Raw genomic sequence first — 14146 nt, 5'->3', positions numbered from 1 at the left:
AAACTTTGTATTCAGTTTTATATTCTGAATATATAAGTGTGTAATATGTTCAATTTATTTGTTTTCCTTTTGTGTTTAATGTGTGCGTTTGTGTGTTAAAGGTGCTACGTTCAGTGTGGAAGGAGGCCAGTCCAAAGCCCAGCGTGGCTCAGCAATACTGAGGAGCCCTCTCTTCCCCCCTCCTCTAAGAAACTCCCCATGCACGGTGAGCTAAGTATAGAGAGTTTTCTCCACAGAGTAGATGTAATCTTCATTCCCTGTAATGCACATACAAACACATGATCAGATCTCAGCCCCACTCCTCTTAGTTACTGTTGCTATGTCTGTCAAGCTTTCTGTTCTCACACGGCACATACGTAGTTTTCAGTGATAACGTGTCGGATTTGACACTCTGATTATTAACCCCAAATAATAATATTGTTTGCTGATGACATGCTATTAACTTTTGAAAATAACACTAACATGAAGTTAGTTAGCTAGGCATTGTAACTTTTGCAGCTTACGTTCGAGCAGATAGACATACTGTTTGTTTAATCCCTTATACTTGTTTCTTACAGAAACCCTGAGAGGCAAGTGCGAAAACAAAAATTCTGTTGATCTGACCTATATTGTTTTCCCTCTGGTATTTATAACTTAAGACATAGTTAACAGGTAAAAAAGGTTTTGCCAGGATAATCTTTTTCTAAGTTCCTTAAAAAAATGATTTATCTGTGAAACAAGTGGGGGAAAAAAGAGTTGTCAGGATAATTTTTCTAATATTTTCACACAAACTGTGAATACCTGTTTTTATGTGTGCCCAGTTGACCGTTTGCTAAACCTCACTCCCTAACAGCGACCGTCCTCGGCAACGAGGCAGGACAGATTTTTGTACGTGCTCCACTGGTTACCAGGAAATGCACATAGCCAGTCACTCAGTTTAATTTGTCATTGTCCCATACAACAGCTAATATTAAAAGCAGTAAGCTCATTATTGTATTTGAAATGTACCGTAGGCTATGTGTTGACATATAGTGTTATGTGATAATAAAAGAATAAGTGTAAAAAATAATATAATTTGTAGGGCTGTCAGCATTAACGCGTTAATCGCGATGCGATTCATTTTTTTTTAAACGCATTAATCGCATGCCGCCATTTATTAATTTATTTTACACTTCACTCGGCTTTGCGTCGTGCCTAACAGGCTACTATTTTGACCCTTTGCCGCACCTTTACTTATCATCACGCTGCCATACTTCCTCGTAACACATCCTCCTGCTGTAGGCTGCAGGCATGACGGAGAAACACAGCAGCAACACAGTTCTGAATGGCGCTTTTTATTTTCCAAAACTCCAGGACGGCTCAGTAGACAAGTCGAAAGCTATATGCACATTGTGTAAAGCTGAATTAAAATATCACTGAAGCACGTCAAGCTTGAGCTACCACCTACGAGCTAATTAACGTGACTCAGGTTGATGCTACCTACTAGCATGCTAGCCACTCAGGCAAAGCAGTATTTTGGAGAGTGCTACTGTACTCGCCGACTTGTGGATGAAACCAAATCCCAAAAAATTACTACAGCGCTTGCAAAACGGGTGGCAACTAACTGCAGACCTGTCAGCATCGTAGAAGACTCGGGTCTTAAAGACGTACTACAGTTGGCATGTTCTGACCCGTCTCATTGCCGTCGAGGGGGACAGTAGTTTTCACGCATACACAGCCTGTATGACACAGAGATAAATTCCAATCAACTATGTTGACATGGCAATAAAGTTTTGAATTGAATTGAGAAAGCAGCCCAACTGGAACTGCTGCAAGGTGTGTAAACACTGTCTAATTAACCGGTGATCACTGGACGTCAGTGAGTAACATTATTTAGGAGTTACTAAACACTATATTGACTCTGGTAAGGATAGGGATTTTTAGTTTTTTAGTTAGGTACTTGGAGGAATTGTGCAATAATGACAGATTCACACATTTTTCTTTTGTTTACAGTAAATAGATACATTTGTTGTATAACAAATACAAGTCAAGTTCATAAAGTAACTTTCTTTGCATTAATTTGATTCCCAATCAAGATACACTGGTGAGAATTGCTTTCCATTGTTAATATGTACTTCAAAACTGTTCTGAAATGCAAAATAATAGAATTTTAATCATGTGATAAAATATGCGATTAATCGCGATTAAAAAAATGAATCGTTTGACAGCCCTAATAATTTGCATAGAACACAATTTAGTTGCATTTTTCAACAGTGTTTTTCAGTAACAGATGTTGCTGAAAACCTCATGAATTACTTACTGAATAATGTGATGTGTTAATTGCTATCAGAAACAGCTCAAACATCAAACGGTAATGTGCCAAGACAGCAGATTAACACTGTGCCATCTGCATTTCCTGAGAGATCCTTACAGACAGAGAGGTTGACCTCGGCAATCACGGATTGTATCTGCTGACCGGGTTGTGAAAATATTAGAAGTCATGCGTTATTTAAACCATGAAGCCCACAGGTCTCCAGGGGGCCTGTGTACTCGAAGTCTTGATTGGTGCTATTGCATCTAGCATTTAGAGTTATCTTAGTTATTTTAATATTGCTCAGCCCAGCGATCTTTGGCCTTCTGCATGTGTAATTTGCGCAGTCGGAGTGCATGGTGTGAGAAGTCAACACAGAAGTGAGGGATGGAGGTGGCCTTGTGATAGAAAGGTTGAGAGGTCAGAAAACAAGACTTTTAGAGAGACTAAGGATAAATAAAGTTAGTCTCGACGAGAGAAACACGGCAAGGAACTGGCCGCAAGGAAGACAGAAAAAAACAGAAAATGAAAATCATAAAAATGGGGGAGGAGAAGTTTGCGGCTTCTCAGGTGTGAATTAGAGGTGTCTGATATTTGTGGGCAGCAGTGGAGGCAGTGCTGCACCATTGCAGACCTTGCCTCCCAGCTTCATGGCACACAGCCAAAGATTAGCCATGATTTCAGATTAACACTCTAAATCCTTCTCTCTACACTGAAGCGGTGCTGTTTAATCTAGCCTGTCTGCTCTCAGACAACTACATTGAGGATATTAGTTTTGGGTATCAGCTAGAGACCATGTTCACTTTCATGTGATGCCCAGTGTGCACAGTGCCTGTAATCTTGATGTTTAAAAATAGTCAAAGAAAGTTAAAGTTGCTTTGGTATTATTATATATTGTTGTGTGTGTATATATATATATATATATATATAAATCAACACTCTTATTGCTTTATGGTGACCTTGACTGCAATTTTTATTCAACTGCATTGCTGCTTTGAAATTCCATCTTACTCCAACAGGTGCGATTCTGGCTGTGTTCTGGAGGCTTACAGAGGGGGTCGCTGTCTCTGTGGATAGCAGAGAACAGTACAGGCCCTGAGGAGCAGCGCAGACTGTGGCATTCAGCGAGTGATCCAAGATCTGAAAGAGGCTGGAAGCTTGTCGTACTTCCTCTTTACGGGCTGGCAGACTGGTACGACAATCACTCACCTGTTTTAACGCATAACCGGCAGTTTGATTATATCAAGCTGCATGTTTGGACTGTCTGGAGGCATTAAACTGGCACTCTGACGTGTTTAAGAGCAGACAAGTCACCTTACTCACATCCCAACAGACCTCCAACACACTCACACAAATACTTAAGGGCTCCCACAACAAAGTCTTAAGAAACCAACCAAGAAGCTCTTCGTCCTTTACATCCCCTCTCAGATTTTCATCATTTACATTTCCATTTTATGGGAAGCATTACCTCTCAACTCTGTAGAATTAATGAATCCCACAGGGACTCTACGCTTATACCATGGGCCTGCCATGTGTACAGTTGTACAAATTACGCCCCTCTCTTTTTATTCCACTTGTGTGTGTGATAAAGAGAATAGGAATCAATACATAAGGCTCTACCCACCCTACTTGCCTTCCAATTAGCTATGGCCCTGATTTCCCTTCAAAAAAAGAGAGAAACTAAAAGTTGAGTAAAGCAAGAGAAAATAGGGGGGGTGCTGCAGGGCAGTAGGATTATCCTGCTCCCTGAGAGCGATTCATTTCTGAATCCTGGGTTATGTAGTCAGCTGTGCTTGTGCTCCTAATTAGAATGTCATGTCCGTAACCACCAGGTGAACCTGCCAGTCTTTGCACAGTGACCTTTGTGGAGATTAAATAGAATCAGAAATACAGCCTGAAGTGCAGATAAAAGTCAGGACATAACAGACACCATATGTAAACTCTGAATGTGAGTGTTTTTGGGTTTGACAGCTAGAATGGAAAAGTAGTATGCCATCAGGTTTAAGCAACATATTATATATAGATATAGATAAGTATTAAAGGTCCAATATGTAATATATTTACTGTAATAAATCCAAAAATGACCCCAATGCGTCATCAGATATTAAGGAAACATGCTAAGTTGAAATACTATCTTTTCTGACAACAATACTAAAACTAGTATTTTCTCCTTTTGAAATTTCCGTTCCATGACATAATGTCTGTTTATGTTTTGGCCTGCTGTTATCAACTGCCCAGTTTGACAGCCAGGCCGGGTTGCCAGCTATACCTGTAAAAAGGTAAACCCAGCGCGCTACAGCTGTAACATTAGTACAGCCATGGAAGCATCAAACAAACTAACGGGATAAACAGAGATAGATTCTACCTGACCTATAAAACCCCGGCATGTTTCTAACAGTTCCGTGACCAGAGACGTAACAAACCCTGGGTGTAGATTGGAGATGTATTTTAAAGATGGAGACAGCTTAGAGCCCAAAAGGACGCAGAGTTGGCTAATTTGCTCATGAACAGGTAGCTAAGCATTACCTTCAGGCTAATTTATCACTGCTACTAGGGACGGGCATTTTATGTAATTTCAACATGTGTGTACTCAAATTGAATTATATAGAGTACCCGAGTTGGTTACTCGCAAAAACAATTGAGACACAGCCAGTAAAGTGATCCTGACTGGTCCTGGCTAACGCCGCCATGCTAACGCCGCCACGCTAACGCCGCCACGCTAACGCCGCCACGCTAACCCGTTACCAGAGGACCAGGCAGCAAAAAAAATTTTGCAGGATGGTAGGGGAAGACTCATGAATATTCATTAGGGAACTCATCCCTGAATGGCTAGTACTCGTTGCCTGCTCTGGTTGGGTTGGTTAAGGCTGTGACACACCAACCCGATTGGCGAGGTCCGTGACTCGAGTTTGTTTGGTGTGTTCCGTGCCGTCGTCAGTCAAAGGAGCCGTCTGCTTTAATTTGGACCGATTTGACTTGTTAAATCAGCCAGTGGGCACTCGGACTCAATGACCAATCTGATTGGTGGAGTGCTAGCCCTCGACTAGTCTGACTGACTCAGTGCCCTTATGTTAAAACACTTCTCCGGAAATGACGAGCGGGATGAGCGTGACGAACGCCTCTCAAAATCGGACAAAAATCTTTCAAACTGACCTTTGTCGATCAAAAAAAAGACAGATTCAGCAAAAGCATGGCCTATTTCTCACTTAAAATGTTTTCAGGAACACGTTTCGGTGAACTATTTTCGTAAAATACGAGATCTTATTCCGAATGAGCCGTCATTATGGTCGGCTTTGAAATTCGGGAGAAGCCAGTCCCACGTGAAGCATTCGTCGTTTCCGGTTTTCATTTTTTAGGCGACAATACAGATTAGCTCCGCCTGCTGTTATGCGTTCTGCGTGTGCGTGAGACGTATTACGTCTCACGCACACGCAGAACGTACGCTCAAGTCGACGTCGCTTTGGTGTGTTCCGACTGCCTTTTTTGCCGACAGTCGGCCGTCGGGTTGGTGTGGCAGAGCCTTTATGTTTAGGCAAGAGGAGGGTTAGGTTTAGGCAAGAGGAGTGGGATTGGTTATGGTTAGAATGTCAGGGCGAGCCAATCAGGGATGAGTCTTCCCCTACCACCCTGCATAAAAAAAATTTGCGACCAGGCAAGCGGGCCACGGCTGTTTACAACGTGTAGCCTGTTCAGCGGGCGTAGCCAACAAGAGTTATTTTAAGCCAAGAGGGGGGGCTGTAAATCAGGAAGAGCGGACCGTGAGTTTGCAGTGTGTTTAGCGATTGTTGCCGTAATTTTAAGCCAATAAAGTGTGTTCATTCGGGTGGACAGGACGGCAAGGTAGTGGTATTTTTAACGGTTCCTACCGTAATTCTAAGCCGAGGAAGTGTGTCTGTCCAGCGGGTGTAGAGAACAGCGAGGTTGTGGGGTTTTTAGCGGTTGCTACGGTAATTCTAAGCCGAGGAAGTGTGTTTGTCCGGCGGGTGGATGAGGACAGCAAGGTTGTGGTGTTTTAGCAGTTCCTACCGTAACTGACTTTTATGTCTGTCAATATAGCCAGCAGCTAACGTTAGCTACTCCGCTGTGCTGTGGAGTAATGTCTGGCTATGTGAGACAAGCGTCTAGGAACTTGTTGTGGATGCTGCGGTCTCAGCCTGGCAACCAACGTGAACTTGGGTTGAGTCTGGGGAGGAGGGGGCGGGGGAGACAACTCTCTCCAGTATTTTGAATTTGTACTGCAGTAACTTTTAAACACTAGCTGTCAGTATACATATACATGTATTTTTGGGAAATACGCATATTCGCTTTCTTAGATGAGAAAGATTGACACCAGTCTCATGTCTGTATGCTAAATATGAAGCTGGAGTGAGCAGCCGGTTGACTTATCTTGGCATAATGACTGGAGGAAGGGCGCAAAATGGCGAATTGTTGTTTTAATCCTTCGGTTTTTGCACAGCTAGTCAAATAAAATATAACGCGTTAATTGATGAGGGTAAGAGGGGCTGGTAGGTGGATTTTGTTATCTTCGGATAGAGTCAGGCTTGCTGTTTCCCTCTATTTTTTGTTTTTATGCCAAGCTAACCAACTGCCATCTGTAGTTTCTTATGTACGAAACAGACCTGAGAGTGATACTAATCCTCTAATCCAGGGGTCTTCAATGTTTTTTAAACCAAGGACTCCCTAACTGAAAGAGAAACGGAGCAGGGACCCCCTACTACATATATTGTATAAGATGAAGTTGTATATTAAACTGGGCCTACAATAAGGTGTAGGACAGCCTAAAGCCTTTACATGTATTTATTTATTTATCTATTTACATGTACTGACCATAATCGATTATTAATAGCCTACTAATGTTGCTTGTTGATTTTCCAGTAGGGCTGGGCGTATCGATCTAAATATCGATAGTATCGATACCAAGATGAGTATTGGTATCGGATCGATACTGTTGTGATGAGATCGATACTTTTGTTGCAGTTTCTCTCCGAGCAAGCTACTATCATGAATTCAGCCAGTTGAAAAAAATCTTAATTGTTTCACTGGAACTAAAAAATATACACTTATATAAAGATATATACCTCAAACCTGAAATATGAATATGGCTGAATATAATAACCCTTTGTGTTAACTGGAAAATGTGTATTCCTATTTAAGCTACATGCAGTTTACAGTTACAGACTTATTATCTTAATCATTTTGTTATTTCACCTATATAATTCACAAAGAGCCATGGAGATCACAAGGAGCATTGATGAGATGATCATGACGTTACAAGTAAAAAGTATCGATATCAGCGATACTAGCCCTGTATTTACTTGGTATCGGATCGATACCAAAATTCCCAGTATCGCCCACCCCTATTTTCCAGTCGCGGCTTTTTTTTTTGCCTTGACTGCTCATCTGACTGACGTCATTCGTCGCATACGTGCTAAACATGCGTGGGGCCGAACGCAAGAGCGAGACGTTATCACTGACTAACCAACAGAATAGACCACAAACATTGTTTAAAAACGGTGGAGCAGCAAAGCCAAAGGATTAAAAAGAAAAGGATAGCAGACACATTATACATACATATACACGCTATATTCACTGACTGTTGGAAATGGTAACGTTAGGTCCATGACTAACGATAATTACGCTAACGTTACACTATGAGCTATACCGGTCCCTGCAAATTAAAAAAAGGATGATATGACGTGCCGTCATGTATGATAGGATGTATTTACAGGTGTTGATGGCCTTCAGGTTGTGATTGTAGACTGTAGCCTGTCTTTGTAGGAATTGTGTAAGATAGAAGATATCTCCTACAAACGATTTGATAAAATATCTAATTTTTTCACTGATACTGCAATTGCAATATGTTTCACTATATAATCGAAACATGAGACCAGTGAAGATTCACAGCCCTAGTATAGGTCATGCCATGCCTGCCTACGTTTTGTGCATAAAAGTATTGGATGAAAATGTGTTTCATTCATAAAAAAAGTCACAGTTGTTCTGTCTCTGCTGAAAGAGCCACCAGTTCTTAACAATAAAGACTGAGCTGTCATAAGGCATACAATGCATACCCTCCAGAGCCAAAGCTCAATGACATTTTTCTTAAAGCTCTATAAATTCTTTTTCACATCCTTTCAGTCAGAAGCTATCCAACCATTCACAGCTTGTGTGGTAGTAAAAACAGCTCTGTCCCTCCGTAGGTTTTGGCTGCAGTTCAGCACAGAAGATGGACCTGGACTCGGTTCAGCCTGCTCCATTGACAACATCTCTTTTAGTATGGACTGCTTCCTGGCATGTGAGTTCTATACAAATGTTAAGTCTTTCTTTTTTCACTCTTACATCATCAGACCTTGGTTGAATTAATGGGATTTTTTGACTGCCTGATTAATTGATTTAGGACCAGGCTGGATTGCTCTAAAAAGTGTAAACTCTTTTTATGGTCTTAGAGACACTTAAGTAAACATTTAAAGTAACCTAAGCAATTTAATTAATAATCAATACAGGTTTGCCCTATGTTCATGTTTTATAGAGATAAGATTTGACTGAGCCGCAGTTTTGTACACTTTAGAGCATTTATCAAGGACTCACTTATCATTTCAATTCCCTTGACATAGCCTTAATACAGAAACTACTCTACTACTACTTTAAATCCAAGTAAGTCTTCTACTCTCTTGAATTATATCTTTGTTAAATGAACTGCAGCTTTGCTTAGAGATACATTGACAAAACATTATGGAAATTATATTTATAATTGAGATGGTATATTAGTATAAACGGAGTACGATGGGGAGACCTCTGACATGTAGGCGTCCTTGGCAGCGTCCCAGGTTCAAGTCCGACCACAGCTCTTTGCTGCATGTCATCCTCACCTCTCTCTGTCTCTTTCTCTCTCCCCCCTCTTTCCTGTCAGTCTTCAGCTGCTCTGATTAAAAAGGCAAATAAAGAAAACAGGAGTAAGATGTCAGGAGAATAAAGTGTTAGGAGTCCAGTGCCTCCCTCCATCTCTGCCTGTCTGTACTTCTGTTCAGTTCTGTTTGAACTGTGACAGGAATAGTAATGTCTGAGCATCTCTGTACCTGAATATAGCTCTGACAATGGGAACAGTGTTAAAATGAAGCAGTGTTAAACTGACTACACCCTGGCCAAGAATTAGACTCAACAGGCAGGGGCACGAGGTCATCCTCTGACACAGTCATTTGATGTACTGTATTGTGACCCTGTCAAGTTTTTTTGTCTAAGATGAGAAGGTCTTGGTGTGGTATCATTACTGCAATGACTTAATGAAAGTAAAAAGGAAAATGTTGAAAACTGTTACGGTGTGATTAATTAGAGCTATTAAAACACATTGATACCAGTTTTCATTCAAATGCAAATTTAGAAATGAAGAAATCTATTTTGTTTTCTCCTTTTAGAGGGAGTTTTTTTGTGATAATTTTTTTGGGCTTTTCCGCCTTTAATTGATAGGACAACTAGGTGAGAAAGGGGAAAGACACGCAGGAAATTATCACAGGTCGGATTCAAACCCCTGGACCTCTGCATCAAGGCATAAACCTCTCAGTATATGTGCGCCTGCTCTACCCACTGAACCAACCCAGCTACCTTTAGAGGGAGTTTTTGATGCATTTATTCCCCTATTGCCCTCACTGTAAAATGCAGTCCGTTAACATGAGTTCACCAGATGAATATGAATATGGAATTGCTGTTGGTCTAGGCTGGAGCAGATTGCCCTGAATCAGCACTGGCTTATTGGTTCAGAGCCTCTTTATTTAAAGAGATGACATTTTCAGGAGATATTTGCACACCAATTTGGGTTTTATGTCCGCCGGAGCAACAGCGGCACTGGTATGGCAGCCCTGAAAGATCATCCATCCCTGCTTTGCTCACTTTCCAGATGGCAAGTTCTTAATCTAGGCCATGTATCCATTATCTACAGCCGCACTTGACACAGCCACTTTTTATCGCCTACCAATCATACCAGCTGATGGGAGATGCTGAAGCTCAGCAAAAGGTGACGTTTCCAAGAGTGATCACTGTGAGTGATTAGCATGATGGATCCCTGAGCATTATGACACAGCCCTGTAATATGTTCCAGTGGGGAAAACAAACTGCGAACACATTATGCAGAGGACCAGCCATCCGTGGCCTTTATCCCACACTTTTCTAAGCTTTGGGGTGATGTATAGTTTGGCAAGCACATGTGTTTGATGATGCATCCATTGCCCTTCAGGTGTTGGACCTGGCTGTCATTTTTATCATTTTATCTTCACCAGCATCAATAAATTAGTTTATTGTGTTAGACAGCATAGTTCATCCTTTTGTCTCTGCCCTGTACCAGCACTTCTTTTCCCATGCCATGAGCTGCCTCTATAGAGTAGGGCTGTACCAAATGTCAGTTGTTTTATTTTATGGTTTTCGAACGAAGCTTCCAATGTCTGTCATCAAACTGTGTTTTACCTTACACAGCCGTACACAAAGAGTTGTATTCATGTGCTGTACCATTGAAGGTCCAGCTAGTTTTCCCATTCCAATTGTGTGCTGATGGGTTGGTTGGCTGTTGCATCTGTGTTAGCAGTCGAGTGTTAAAATGAAGCAGTGTTAAACTGACTACACCCTGGCCAAGAATTAGACTCAACAGGCAGGGGCACGAGGTCATCCTCTGACACAGTCATTTGATGTACTGTATTGTGACCCTGTCAAGTTTTTTTGTCTAAGATGAGAAGGTCTTGGTGTGGTATCATTACTGCAATGACTTAATGAAAGTAAAAAGGAAAATGTTGAAAACTGTTACGGTGTGATTAATTAGAGCTATTAAAACACATTGATACCAGTTTTCATTCAAATGCAAATTTAGAAATGAAGAAATCTATTTTGTTTTCTCCTTTTAGAGGGAGTTTTTTTGTGATAATTTTTTTGGGCTTTTCCGCCTTTAATTGATAGGACAACTAGGTGAGAAAGGGGAAAGACACGCAGGAAATTATCACAGGTCGGATTCAAACCCTGGACCTCTGCATCAAGGCATAAACCTCTCAGTATATGTGCGCCTGCTCTACCCACTGAACCAACCCAGCCACCTTTAGAGGGAGTTTTTGATGCATTTATTCCCCTATTGCCCTCACTGTAAAATGCAGTCCGTTAACATGAGTTCACCAGATGAATATGAATATGGAATTGCTGTTGGTCTAGGCTGGAGCAGATTGCCCTGAATCAGCACTGGCTTATTGGTTCAGAGCCTCTTTATTTAAAGAGATGACATTTTCCAGGAGATATTTGCACACCAATTTGGGTTTTATGTCCGCCGGAGCAACAGCGGCACTGGTATGGCAGCCCTGAAAGATCATCCATCCCTGCTTTGCTCACTTTCCAGATGGCAAGTTCTTAATCTAGGCCATGTATCCATTATCTACAGCCGCACTTGACACAGCCACTTTTTATCGCCTACCAATCATACCAGCTGATGGGAGATGCTGAAGCTCAGCAAAAGGTGACGTTTCCAAGAGTGATCACTGTGAGTGATTAGCATGATGGATCCCTGAGCATTATGACACAGCCCTGTAATATGTTCCAGTGGGGGAAAACAAACTGCAAACACATTATGCAGAGGACCAGCCATCCGTGGCCTTTATCCCACACTTTTCTAAGCTTTGGGGTGATGTATAGTTTGGCAAGCACATGTGTTTGATGATGCATCCATTGCCCTTCAGGTGTTGGACCTGGCTGTCATTTTTATCATTTTATCTTCACCAGCATCAATAAATTAGTTTATTGTGTTAGACAGCATAGTTCATCCTTTTGTCTCTGCCCTGTACCAGCACTTCTTTTCCCATGCCATGAGCTGCCTCTATAGAGTAGGGCTGTACCAAATGTCAGTTGTTTTATTTTATGGTTTTCGAACGAAGCTTCCAATGTCTGTCATCAAACTGTGTTTTACCTTTACACAGCCGTACACAAAGAGTTGTATTCATGTGCTGTACCATTGAAGGTCCAGCTAGTTTTCCCATTCCAATTGTGTGCTGATGGGTTGGTTGGCTGTTGCATCTGTGTTAGCAGTCGTGGTAAATTGTTTAATACAACTACGGATTACTGAAATGTATTCATTTCAGTAATTATCAACTGCACCTGTGGGTGTTGGGAAACAAGTAGACTTTCCATGGACCAGTAAGTACAGATGCTCTGCAGTCCCCAGTGCGTTCATAGTGATGCCAAACATTGTATAGTAGAGCTAATTAAATGCAGTTTATTTAAATGTGGTCTCCCCCAGGTTTATCAGCTGCCTTTGTTTAGATGCTATAGTACATGCAAGTTAATAAATTAGTAATTGAAAAGTGAATATATATAATATAATATAATTTGAGAAAACCACATACAGTACAGTACATGTTCTATGCTTCATAATAGGCCAGCTTTTGAATCCCACTTTTCCATAAGGAATAATACTGACTGTTAGCATGATATGTCTGTAGTATGGATATTTCTCAGAGCTATTGCAATCTCAAGATATTTTCAGTTTGTTGCCCCCATAGCTGGCCTCTGGTGGGCTTCAGGCAGCTTACGGCACCCTGCTAATGAACAGTGACAGCCACGCCGGCTGTTGCCCTGCCCTCTGGTTCACGTTGCTCGGTTGCAGACCTACTGAGTCTTTCTCCTGCTGCAGCAGCATACCAATGCCGTGTGCTCCAGCTCTGTCTGTTTCATAGTTTCCCCATGCTCAGAATAACAATGCAGTGAGCCTTATTAGCAACTTTGTTGATGGTATAAATAGTTGCTGAAGTTGTTGTGTGCACATAACACATCTAAGGGTCTTACTTACAGAGAGACGGGGTTGTATAAAATGCAATCAAACGCATTGCAGTGACTCGTGTGCTGTATGTGATCCATCAAATCTGCACATAAACGCTATCTGTATCAAAGGGTCCAAGCAGTGGAGACTTAGACGATCATATTTATTTGAGGATTACAGGGCTAGGGAATGAGCTATTGATTTTCTAGCTGTCAGATGTTAGGTAAGCAGTGCTGAGGTTTGTTTTGTTTTTTTTAGCTTTAAGGACAAAATTACAAAATGTCTCTACTCAGAGAAAGTAATAATAGCGACCACCAGCTTAAGAATTTTGATTAAAACAGGTCTTTAATGATATATAGCACCTAGAATTATGTTATTGTCAACTTGTTTGCTCTAAGTCAAAGCAGGTTTTCTCGGACCCAATAAAACCAGTAACACGCCACACCAAACCTTTCAGCTGTTGAGGGAGCCCCCTGCCATATTGTCATAAACGGTAAGCCTTCAGCCTGAGGTGACAGGGGAGCCAGATGGGAGAAGAGGGAGTGTTTTCGTGGTAAAAATGATTACAGAGATAAAGATGAAAAGTCCTGCGTCTGTCCCCTCACACATCCAGAATGATGGCGCGGAAAGCATTTATGATTTGTTTTCACCAAGGAGGCAAATGACACAATGTGGGCAACTCATTGGCTCCTCACAATTAAGGCCCTGTTTACACGAATACGCTTGAGTTTAGACGGCGATGGCATTTTTGGGGCTTAAAAACGCAAAAAAGTGAAACCACCCTCCAGGGAGAGGAGAGGGAGACAATTAGAAGGAAGGTTCTACGCAGGCGCGCAGACTTGGTGGATCGCATTTCACACACTTTTGTGTCACCATATGCACGCAGATTTCCCCCCCCATAACGCCACTTTTGCGTTTTTCTCTTCAGATCATTTCCGTCTAAACATAGCCTAAGAAACTTGTAGTTGTATTTCTGCTTAATATTTAGCCCATGCGACTCTTTTTCCAATGTTTGTAAACACAAACACATTTGCTCATCTACTGGTTGTTGGTCTTATCTGGAGCTGCAGCCTTTTAGTCCAGGAGTGCTAGTGGCTTAGAAG

General features: G+C 41.6%; 1 protein-coding gene across 1 annotated transcript in view; it reads left to right on the top strand.

The window, feature by feature from the left end:
* Positions 1 to 14146, top strand: part of alk (ALK receptor tyrosine kinase) — an 84461-nt gene that overhangs the window by 21755 nt on the left and 48560 nt on the right. The window contains exons 4-6 of the mRNA XM_078277891.1: positions 102 to 205; positions 3289 to 3461; positions 8467 to 8561. Coding sequence (XP_078134017.1) covers positions 102 to 205; positions 3289 to 3461; positions 8467 to 8561 — 372 coding nt within the window. The remainder of the gene's footprint in view (positions 1 to 101; positions 206 to 3288; positions 3462 to 8466; positions 8562 to 14146) is intronic.

Source organism: Sander vitreus, chromosome 20 (assembly GCF_031162955.1).
Source record: "Sander vitreus isolate 19-12246 chromosome 20, sanVit1, whole genome shotgun sequence".
In the NCBI taxonomy this organism is placed as follows: Eukaryota; Metazoa; Chordata; class Actinopteri; order Perciformes; family Percidae; genus Sander; species Sander vitreus.
This window is presented reverse-complemented; position numbering and strand designations above follow the sequence as displayed.